This window comes from Lycorma delicatula, chromosome 4 (genome assembly GCF_047948215.1).
Source record: "Lycorma delicatula isolate Av1 chromosome 4, ASM4794821v1, whole genome shotgun sequence".
In the NCBI taxonomy this organism is placed as follows: domain Eukaryota; kingdom Metazoa; phylum Arthropoda; class Insecta; order Hemiptera; family Fulgoridae; genus Lycorma; species Lycorma delicatula.
In genome coordinates, this window is record NC_134458.1 from 62,595,584 (window position 1) to 62,608,016 (window position 12,433).

The 12,433-nt window shown below is 31.5% G+C and overlaps 1 protein-coding gene across 4 annotated transcripts in view; it reads right to left on the bottom strand.

Annotated features, from left to right (window-relative positions):
• LOC142323460 (protein DENND6B) overlaps positions 1-12,433 on the bottom strand; it is a 43,246-nt gene that overhangs the window by 27,422 nt on the left and 3,391 nt on the right. For 3 of the 4 annotated variants that reach the window (XM_075363104.1, XM_075363103.1, XM_075363102.1), the window contains 3 exons: positions 9,094-9,244; positions 1,309-1,581; positions 238-423 (listed from right to left, as the gene is read on the bottom strand). In XM_075363104.1, coding sequence (XP_075219219.1) covers positions 238-423; positions 1,309-1,581; positions 9,094-9,234 — 600 coding nt within the window. In that variant the 5' untranslated portion in view covers positions 9,235-9,244. The remainder of the gene's footprint in view (positions 1-237; positions 424-1,308; positions 1,582-9,093; positions 9,245-12,433) is intronic. The other variant, XM_075363105.1, reaches the window with a different exon arrangement.

The window sequence follows — 12,433 nt, forward strand, 5'->3', positions numbered from 1 at the left end:
AGCTTCTGAACTGTGAATTATTTTGTAATAATTTTTATACATTTAATGTACATTATTTTATGTGCTTGTATTTAAACAATTAATATCTATTTTCAATAATATAATTTATTTTTAACTATCGATCAATATAAAGTTCATTCATTCCACTCATTAACTCCTTTATTTATTTATGATTGCATCCTATTTATGTCAAATTTAAATAGTAAATTCAATCCTAATTAAAAATATGCACTTAACCTGTATAACTGTTCCAAGGAGAGGAAGATTGACTATGTCACCGGGCATAGGTAATGGCCACTGATCAATCTCATGGCACGCAGCTTCTATACTACTGAAACCATTATCAAAGAACTCAGGAGCAATGAGACCACAAACTTCTGAGAAAAGATTTACAAATGGTAAACGAGATAATACTATAACACTCTGAAACAAACAAAAAAATCTAATAAAGAAAAAACAAATTATAATACATTAAATAAGAAATAAATACAAATTACAAATGACATGTAAAAAAATTACTAAAAATTAATTTTCTTTTGAAAAATGAGTTCAAGTTATTGAGAAACTGTAACTTCTTTACACAAGAACACTGTAACTTCTTTATTGAGAAACTGGCTTTATTTCACAGTCAGGTTTGTATAGTTCTGTGCAAGTCTAGGTGATCATATAGACCACAATATTCAAGATCTGACAACCTTGTTGAAAAAGTGAATATTTTTTACTTATCCTTAATAGCTATAAAAATGTAGGGGTCATCAAGAGGTAAAGTTTAAATTAGTTTTCTAATCATAATAATTCGATAGGTGTATAGAATAGTACTGTATAGATTATACAAGACTGAGTAGGCTGTATCAGTCAAATTAAAAAAAATATTATAGTGTACACAGAAATAATATTATAAAGCGCTGTTGATTTACAAATCATTAACAGCATTTTACAAGCGTTTTCTGAGTTTTTTCTTTCACTGTTGCAAGACTGAAATACATAATTAAGAGGTGATATCTCATATCAACTGTCATATAAGTAATGGGTATTGCAGTAAATTGTAGCGCTAGATAGGATGACTTAAATTACCTCATAAGCACACATTTTTCGAACCAAATGTATTGAAATGGATGAAATTAAAGTAATTGTAAAACAAGTATGTACAATGTAAAATCAAGTGAAAATCTGGGAAATCCCAAGACTGCAATAGTAATCCACAGATAGTTTTCTGATGCCAATCCCCTTCTACTACTTTCTATAAACAACACACATCCACTCACACAAACATAAAAACCATACAATAATATACATAAGATGTGTTACCTTTTGGAAATATCCTCGAGGTAACGTATGATCCTTAACCTGTCTAAAATAAACAAAACCGTAGTAATAGGAGTTATCAGCCTGCAAAAATATAGGGCACTTCTGATTATAGACATGATGATGTTCTACCAGCTGTGGACCCCCTGGAGCTTGACGGACTCTGATATGAAACTTTGTATCACCCATACATCCAGAATTAGAATCCGGAAACGCAAGGTAACATATGTTCGTTTTATCTTCTTCAAGAAGCTGGGCATTAGGAGGGTAAAATTCCTAAATAAGATAAAAACAGATTTAATATAGCATCCTTTTGTGTGAAATTACATGGATGTTTCATATGCTATCTTTTCAATTCTATATTTTTGTTAATGAATTCCAAACTTGGGTTAAACTAAGCTAAGTCTAGCTAATTACATAATCAAGAGATTAGTTTATGATCCGAATAAATACTAAAGACTCTGACTTATTTTATCCTTAAATCATTTTTTAAATTTTTTTATTGATTGAATGATCATTGATCTGATATATATCAGATCTGTTATTGTAAGATATATTTGAATAAGTAGTAATTAGTAGTAAATCTTAAAATCAAACTATTTTAGGATAACAAAATGTAAATATGTTACTTGATAAAAATTAAAATTAATAAACTCATTACACAATGTATTTTATTAATTAAATATTATACAGTGACATATATACAGTTTGTCTGAATGTAGATTTTACATGATAATGTTTGAAGTTGTAAACAATCAAGAGGACAGTTATAATTACAAATGAATAATTCTGACCATTAACCTTTTATCTATGAATCTAATTAATCAGGTATAGATTAAAGCATCTATTTGTAAAATTTTATAATTAAAAACAACAGAAAATTTATTTAAGAGCCAAATCAAATGAACCTGACATAATTGAATCTTTATGAAGTCAGATTATGTAAACCAGTTGACCTATAAAATGTAAAAAAAAAACATCAGCTGTATTTATACATACATCAGATAGAATAAAATATACAAAGAATTTAGTGTGATGATATACACATGACTAAACCTTTTCCAAACCTAAATATAGTGATAATGCAGATAGGTATGCAAACCTGAATGAAATGCTATCTTTAAAAAAAGACTGAAAGTATTCTATATATATATATATATATATATATATATATATATATATATATATATATATATACATATACACAATAAATAATTACCTACATCTTTGTTTAATCTGGTTTAGAGATTACAAAAATATTAAAAACAAGCACACGCAGAGTGAACAGAACTAAAATAAATTCAGAGGAAGGCAATTTTCTATTACAGCATTTCTCAACCTGTGGGTTGCAAAATTAGCCTACAACTTTACATGTAAACAATAATGAAATCATTTTATGAGAAAAAAATCATTTATTATAAACGTTTTACTAACACTTATAATTACACAAGTAAAGAAAATAAATTAATGAGATGGCTGCATTTGTTTTTCATTTAAAAGTTTCTCCATACGTGGATCTATGTTAGAAACGCATAAAAGTAAATTGTTTTCAAGTGATACAAGACGATTCCTATATTTAATTTTTAACACAACCATAGATAAAAAAATATTTTTCACAGAGGTAAGATGTGGTGAAAGGGATTAATATTTTCACTGCTTCTGTAACTAAATTTCCACATTCACTTCGATGAGCAAGTCCCAAAAAGTATCTTAATTGTTAGATGTGAATTGTAATTGTAATGTTTTACCAGCAGGTATTTTGATGAGCTGGTCGTGAATCTCAACTGGTAACTAAGCTGTTGTAACAACATTTTCACTAAATGGATTCAGTACCCACCTCTTTGAGAAATCATTTTTATCTTCCAGGAAATACTCCGCCACCAGAATTTTTAGCTCATGCATATGCATCTTCATGCTTTTCTAACTGCGGCGAATAATAGTGTCTTCTTCATCTAAATTTTTCTCAATAAAATTGGAAGTGAGTGGAAACAAAAATGTTTGCTTTGAATGCAAATAATCCAGATATCAAGCATTTTAATAAAAGCATGAACTTAGTCTGTCATTAATAAATGTTTTGTCATTGATAAATGTTTTTGTCATGTCCTTGTAAATTCATATTTAAGTTGTTAAATGCAAAAAAACATAAGCTAAGTAAGCCAACAGCAACATATACTTATTATTCTATAAAAACATTGAGAAGGTGTTTGTTTATCATGGAAAAATATTAATAATTCATCTTGCAATTCCAATAAATGGGTTAACACTTTCTCCCCTGAAAGTTTGACTTTTACTAAAATTAACCATTTTTACAGATTTTCAAGGAATTTTTCTTAGATTTTCTGGTATATTTTTTGTGGCAAGAGAATGTCTATGAAGGAAGCAGTGCATCCAATTCCTCCCTTGGTATAAGACAATCGTTTAATTTTTTACAGAAATCCACTGTTCTTTCCTGTTATCACCTTTGCACCATCACTACATACTGCAATAGATGTTATCCAATCTATGTTATAGTTTTTAGTAGTTTTATAAAAAAAAAAAAAAAACATTAAAAATACATTATCCTATTGCATGACCAGGTACTGATTTGCAAAACAACATATCTCTCCCATCGCATTCATATCTCACAAACATAAGAACTAAGAAATGTTTGCTACATGTGTTGATTCATCAAATTGAATACTAAAAAATTCACTTCAGCTCACCAGCTGAATTATCTGATTGTGAACATCAGCAATCATGTTATTGATTCACCTTGATACTATGTCGTTAAAAAGCAGAATTTTTTCTTTTTTTTTTCTTCTTCCACGCAAAATACTGAAATGCAATATACTGTCCATGCAACAGGCAACATGAAGTTTTTTGCAATTGTACGGGTTGTGAACATCTTAGCTACTCTTAATGCTATGAGATAAAATGCTTCAAGTGTATGTTTAACAGTATCGCTTGATTTACAAATAGAAGACTGTTGATTTCTCAAAGTATGTAATTTTCTTTTGAAAAACTCCAAGGGTTAGCTTTTATGATTTGGATATTTAGTTTCTAAGTGTTGAATTAATTCTGATGACTTCATGTTTTCATCAGAGAGGATTAGAAACAAACAATGCACTGTGTGGCTTTCCATCCAATGAGGTAAACCCATAGTTTGTACAAAACATGTCATTGTAAAACCTTGGCTTTTAACCAATTGATTCACTGGATGAAGATCGTTCACTTCATTTTTTCACAAATTTATTAATTTCACAAAACAATCTAATCAAAAAAAAAAAAGTTTACACCATTTGACCACACACTAAAAAACTGAAACCTCAATTATTATTATTTTCAATGAAACTACACTTTTAAAAAGTTCACTAAAGACACCAGATGCATGCTTTGCATTTGAAACTAAACTGACATTCTGCAATCCCTTACACCTCTTTTATACTGCTGAGGGTACAACGTGTTGAAATGTATCATATACATGTTCAAACATGATGCTCTCACAGCAAATATAATGCAAGCAGACCAAATTACAAGGAACACATAAACATCAAGTTGAATCTGTAAATTGCTCATGTTTGTATACTTCATACATGCATGTTGATACCTGTAACTATCAACGCAGCTAGTTTTAACAGTTTTCATTTAGTTGGGGTTGAGAGGTTGCAAAATATTCATTATATATTTTTTTTACTTTTTTGGGGGTCGTGAAGCTAAACAGGTTGAGAATCACTGTTCTATCATACACAATGTAGTTATATTCCACTACTTCAGTCTATGCTGACCAAGATCAAACTGGTTAATCTCTAAATAATATGAACCTTTTGATGTCCTTTAGGTCAAACCATTTCTTGCAACTTTAATTCCAACTCTACGATAATGTACACCTTCCATCCAGAAGATTCTGGGCTTTAATTCCAGTCAGGCTCAGCAAATTTCAGTTGGCATAAAATTTCACAAACATTCCCCAACACAAGAAACCCCTAAAAAAGATCAGCTTAAAAACAGATTTAACAAAAATAAACCTTTCAGAATGAATATTTTCTACAAAATGAATCTGTAATGTCTCTTTTAAACAAGATAAAATCTGTATGGATTATAAAGTGCATTCAAAAAGTAACTATACATCTATATAAACATGATTATATGTTGTAGGATTGAATGTGAGTAATGTTTTCTGTAAAGGTTGGTAATCCTGTGTTATATGCAGTTGGCTTCCACAAGCCAGTCAGGCTGGTGACTTTGAATGAGAAGGTATGTCTGGTTCTTTGCTGTTCATTGTGTTTTCATCGCCTTTGAATGATTGCAACTGTATCTTTCTGTGTGCATTCAGAATGGTGATAACTTTAGAACACTGAATGTTTCTCATTGAATACATGTTCTGTGAGCATGCTGAGTAAACAGACAGTAAAAGAACAGTTTTGTGTTAGATTTCCCAGTACACTGGTTTGCAATCGACATAGTGTAAAGAGTGCTAATTGAGAAATTTAGGCAGATGAGATCAGTAAAGTACTACAAGTGAAGTGATAGACCACCAGTACTCAAAGAAAGCTGCAAGACATATCAACTGCTAAGCAATGTAGTCCCAACAAGTTAATGAGAATGTCAGCTCTACAGAAAAACATCAATGTTGCAACTGCATACAAGGCACTTAGTAAGAAGTTGTCACATACCATATAACGTGAAAGTGGTTCAAAGGTTACAATGGGAAACAAAAAAGAATTTTTCTTTTGTCTCACGAAGAAAATTATGTGATTCCAATAGTATTTTTTCTCCTGTTTTCAATAATGATATCAGTTTTTCCACATCACGTAAGATTTCCAAGTCAGGCATTTATAATTTCAAACATTTTAATACTTTCTTATCTACACAATATTCAAACATTTGACTCACCTAAAAAGTAAGAAATGACGATTCCCTGCTATAATTTGCATGTAGAGCACCCCGCTTGAGTCCAATAATCGGCCAGCATATTAGGATTCCATTTGTCTTGATACCTCTTTTTCATAGCTGAAAACTCCTAATGAAAGTGTTCCCCGTGTTCATTGTGCCAAGATTTTCCAGGAAGAAATCTAGGTGCGAGTACAGGAAATGTACTTTTAAGGACATATTACAACCCAAATTTTTATAAGATGTTACAAGATTGCTGACAATATCACGATAATTTTCCGCCTTTCGATTTCCCAAAAAAACTCTGAGTAACATTTTTGAATGCTTGCCAAGCTGCTTTCTCCAGTGGATTTAATAGTTCCTCAAACTTTTCATCATGCATTAGTGATTGTATTTGTGGATCCACAAATATTCCTTCTTTAATTTTTGCATCACTAATTTTAAGAAACTTCTGTTTTAAGTACATGAAACCAGGTGTATTGTCCATGGCATTGACCAAATTCTTCATTAATCCAAGTCTGATATGTAACGGAGATAGATATATATTTTTAGGATTATACAATGAGTCATGTGTCATATTTTTCTGTTCAGAAATGAGTGATTCACACTGAGGCCATTCTTTTCTAATGAAATGGTTTTTTCTGTCACTACCATCCCATTCACACAAAAAACAACAGTACTTTGTGTAGCAAAGCTCCAAACCAAGAATAAGTGCAATTACCTTCAAATTACCACAAATATTCCATTTCCACTATTACACTGCATCTTAAAGCTTTTCAATATAAATTTAAAGTTTTCTTATATTTCTTTCACACTAACAGAGTAAGCTACAGATACTGATAGGAATTTATTGCCATTATGCAGAAGCACAGTTTTTAAACTAACTTTAAAGGAATCAATGAACAAGCACCATTCTGTGTTTTTTGTTCATTACAGTGTCTCCATAAGAGAGGAAATGTCATTACAAAACACTAAGCCATTTTCTTCTTTAAATTCAGAATGACGATAACGAACATGTGCATATCTTTGTACTCTTATGAAGAAAATTCCATCCTTTTAGTCGGGAAGCAAGCATTTCAGACTGTTTTTTTGGATAATTTTAAATCTTATATGAGATTTCCTTGAGTCAGTAAATGAGGCTCAGATGAACTGCTTTGTTCAACGGTTTGTATCACCAGAATCTGTTTCTTTTTCTTCCTTACTTCCATCAGACTTTGAGCTCTTTTCATCTAATGTCACATGTTTTGGAGGCTTTGGTATGGGCAATTATTCACAGGGTGGAACTGGTCTCATTGCAGATTGCAAGTTAGGGTACACCATTGTATGTTTTGATTTTGACATAATCCCCTTGATGTTTGTTAAGCAGAAATAACAGTCAGAAGAGTGATAGTTGGGTTCCCTTCAAATCATAGGGATAGCAAATGACATGTGGCATGTGCCATTTTTCCAAGCAGCGAGAAGCCTAAAACACAATAAACAATAGATATGTGGGGCCCAGACCCTTGTTTGGTCCCCAACTTTACACCCAAAATTAAGTTCATAACACTTTTTTACTAATGAAGTAAGGTTTCACCTTTGGCACTTGAGCGTCACTTCACCACACACAAAACAAAAATTGTTGGGATGATTTAAGATAATGCTAGGCATTTTGTAACTAACGACTAATTAAAAGAAATAAAGTTGTAAATATGAAATACATAATTCAGACAAACAAAGTACTCACAATAACGTGATTACTGGTTCACTACTACCTCACAACTGGCAATCATTCTGATGAATATGTGCTACACCAGGTCACGTTTGTACATGTCTACAAATGTCTGAACCTGCACAACAGTAGCAACACTACTCTTTGAGTTCGCTCATTTGGTTCCATCATATTTACAATGCTCTAGGAGCTTTTACTTGACGATGAACAAATGGACTAGAAAATGTTTTAAAATATTTAAAAAAATAAAAATAACACAAAACTGTGGGCGATGGAGAAACTCTGAATACATATTTGAAAACAGACATAAAACTGCATTAAGTACACCTACTGATACTCACGAGACAAAACTCAGGTTGACCAGTGCTATTTGTCACAGTTCATAAAACGCAAATTCAATGCTGTAAATGTTTCAACAGTTTTTAGCGGATAATTCTAACAATATTTTGGACTATGTTTTATATAGCAGTGAAACATAGTTCCATTTATCAAGGTATGGGCATGCACAGAACTACCCACATCCCATACAAGAAATTCCTCTACATTCCAGAAAATTAGGGTATGGACTGCAATATCCAGAAAAGTAGTTAGCCTAATATTCTTAAAAAAAATAAATCCAGTTTGTTATTGTGAAATCATTCACCAATTCATGGGACAGCTACCAAGGATGAAATTAATAATGTTCGGATTCCATGACATGGCATGACCACACAAACAAGCAAGCTACATACAAGAAAACAAGAGGTGTTTGGAGATCGAATCATTTCTAAGGACTTGTGACCACCTTGTTCTTAGTACTTAAGCCCACTGGATTATGCAAAAAGTAATGTTTATCAAGGAAACCCCCACAGCCTCCAGGAACTTCAAAATGCTATTCGTAATTTCACCAAGAACATTTCATACGTATAACTTGTGAGTGTCTTTGAGATAGAACAAGAAGAATTGTGTAGATATCTTTATGTTCAAGGGAACCATTTTCAGCAAACTGAAAGGTATGCCGATGTTACATATTGTTGTGCCAGTGCATTACAAGTGTATAGTTACTTTTTGAATGTAATGTATAAAATAGATATTTAGAAAATAAAAAATATCATATAAAAATTACATAGTATTTATCATATTAACAAAGGTTTTATACAGAACTAAGTTAAAAAAATAAATAACAACAGAGAACAGATGCAAACTCACATCTGAAACAAAAATACAATTACCTCTAATGCTTGTCCCAGTTCTAAATCAAACGTAACAACACAAATACAATGACACCAGCTTGAAAACCTCTCCCAACGTTTACACTTTTTAACTTCACATTCCTTAGAAGGATTAACACCACTGCTACCTTCTGCTGCCATTACTTTTTCCCTATAATATTAAGATAAACTGAGTATTATTAATTATTATTATTATTAGTAGTAGTAGTAGTTGTTGTACACACACACAAACATGTGCAAGCACACACATGTGTATATATATATATATATATATATATATATATATATAAATGTTTTCGTGAATTTCTGCATCCTCAGTTGTAATCCATTTTTTTTAAATTGTTCACATCAAAATTACATATTACACATAAATATTGCCAAGAATAATAAAGATTTTTCTTTTTCTTTTTTTACAAAATACATTAAAAACTTTGTTAAAAATGAAAAAAATTATAAAAACCAACAGTTAAAAGATAAAGATTGAAATTAAAATTAAATATTTTTAACTACTTTTTTAACATTTAATATTAAAAATTACATATAGAAATATCACGTCAATTGATAAAACTATTAAAATTAAAAATTAATTAAATAATAAATAAATAGGTTAACATAGAATAAATATACGTGTGATCTGGCTAACCAATATTACAATAATGTAACATAACATACTTTATCTATTGTTCTGTACTTAGGGTGATCAAGTTCTTTAAATTTATACACTAGTACAGAGGAATATGATTCTTAAAAGAATTGACTTTAGAAAAATCATTATATAGCTATGTACAGAGTGATTCAAAGAAACAGGAAATTTTGAAAGTTGTGTTGGTAGCCGTGGGCGATTGGTACCACTTGATAAGTGGTGCCAGCCTCTCTTACCTAACCTGCCATTTAGTTGTCATGGATCCTTGGAGTGGTGCACAACGTGCATTTGCTATCAAAGCATTTTACAAAAACAATGACAGTGTGGAGGGAGCGCGTAGAGAATTTCGCGGTCATTTTAATCTGGGACGGCACGACCATGTTCCATCAGCACATGCAATTAAAACATGGATATCTAATTTTGAGGAAACTGGTTCGGCAATGAAAAAGAAACTTCCAGGCCGTGAGCGAACCGTCCATACACCACAGAATGTTCAAGCTTTACAAGATTCTGTCACATGAAGTCCACATCGTTCAATCCGTCATCTCTCAGCATCTTTACAATTGCATAGTTCAGGTGTTCGAAGAATGTTAGTGAAGGACTAGCAATTCCATCCATACAAGTTGCAGATCGTCCAGGAACTGAAACCGAACGATGTAGTTGTGCGAGCACAATTCTATAATGTAATGCTTCAGAAGATAAATGATAACGAAGAGTTTGTTCACAAACTGTGGATGTCAGACGAAGCGCATTTCCACCTCAGTGGATTTGTTAACAAGCAAAATTTCAGATACTGGGCACAAGAAAATCCTATGCAGCTACACCAGCGTCCGCTGCACAGCCAGAAAGTGACCGTGTGGTGTGCTATGTCATCTTACAGTGTTATAGGCCCTTATTTTTTTGAGGATAACAACGGTCTTGCGATTACAGTGACGTCGGCTCGTTACGTAGCCATGCTTGAAACCTTTGTTGTGGAACAACAAAAGAGATTTCCACCGATTCTTAACACAGCCTGGTTTCAACAAGACGGAGCAACGTCACATACTGCACGAATATCGATGGCAGCTGTACGCCGATTGTTTGGACGTGTCATTTCACGAAATGGTGACATTAGATGTCCTCCCAGATCGCCTGATCTCTCAGCTTGCAATTACTTTTTGTGGGGTCACCTTAAAAGCAAAGTGTTCTACAGTAGACCTGCTACAACGGAAGAACTGAAGGCAAAGATCCGAGAAGCAATTGCGGAAATTCCAGTTGAGATGTTATGTCAAACCATGAACAATTTAACGAAGAGACTTCGTGAGTGTGTTTACGTAGAAGAGGAGGTCACCTGCAAGATGTCATCTTTAAAAAATAAACTAAAATGTATGTATCCTAAAATGGCAACATTTGTACAATTACATGAAATAAAATTCATTTTCTAAAAAAAATTTTTCATTAATGTTATTTAATATTTTAAATTTCCTGTTTCTTTGAATCACCCTTATATATATATATATATATATATACACACCAATTTATAAAAAAAGTTTTTTTAAATCCATGGATTCATCATCAGTTATAATATTATATCGGCAAATCCATTACTATTATTATATGTAAAAACTGATAGTTATCCTAATCAACTGAATTAAATATTGGTTATTAAACAGGTATACTAGTTTTAATATATCATCATGTTCAAAAGTTAATTCTTCATTCACACCTGTTTTAAAAAAAAGAAAAAATGTTTACTAAATGTGGGTTTATGTTTATAAATAAAATTTTTCTAAATTTTCCAGCTGATAATTTTAATTATTTATTTTTCACATTATTAGATTATTCTCTATATTTATTACTGTTTATGAAAGTGTCAAAAGATCATCACTAACAACTAAAAAGATTCTCTCTTTTATTTTTGAATGTTCTTAAATGCTGTAAAAATATTTTTTTTCAAGGACCTATTAGTTTTACAATCTATTTGTTTATAATCATCATTACAATGTAACTAGTGTTAATTATCTTGGGATGTAATTTAATTACAATTTAAATATTCTATTAATCATTATTGGTTTAAAAGATAGACTGGGTGTCTGAGAATTATCTGAATATCTTTGGTATCGAGTAAATAATTTATTTATTAAAATACAAAAACGGTCACTATATGAGTTTTATATACAAAACTTTGTGGGGTCACCTTAAAAGCAAAGTGTTCCACAGTAGACCTGCTACAACGGAAGAACTGAAGGCAAAGATCTGAGAAGCAATTGCGGAAATTCCAGTTGAGATGTTAAATAAAGCTGTAGCTGTAGCTGCGGTGGCGTTAATATGTAAGTACCCTAATAATTTTAAATCTCATCGATTTGGAAATATGTAGGTGCACATTCATCAATCTTTTCAATAAAGGCGAACTCAAGTCCTCTCATGAATCATGCACAATAAATTCTTTGATACTTAGAGATTTTAACAAAAATGAGGAGCAATCATAATCTTCCAGAATGAAATTATGCTGAAGGTTACATTCAGCAACCAACAATATCTGCACAGCCCCAAATAAACATCAGTGATCACTTTTCTCAGTAGGTGGTAAATGATCAAATATTAACTAAATCACTATTATCAGATAATAAGTATAGAGTGCAAGGATTTTGATTAATTCTGAATCTGGTTAGACTTGAAATTAGCTGTTCAAGATTGTTTCAAGACTAAAAGCAAGCC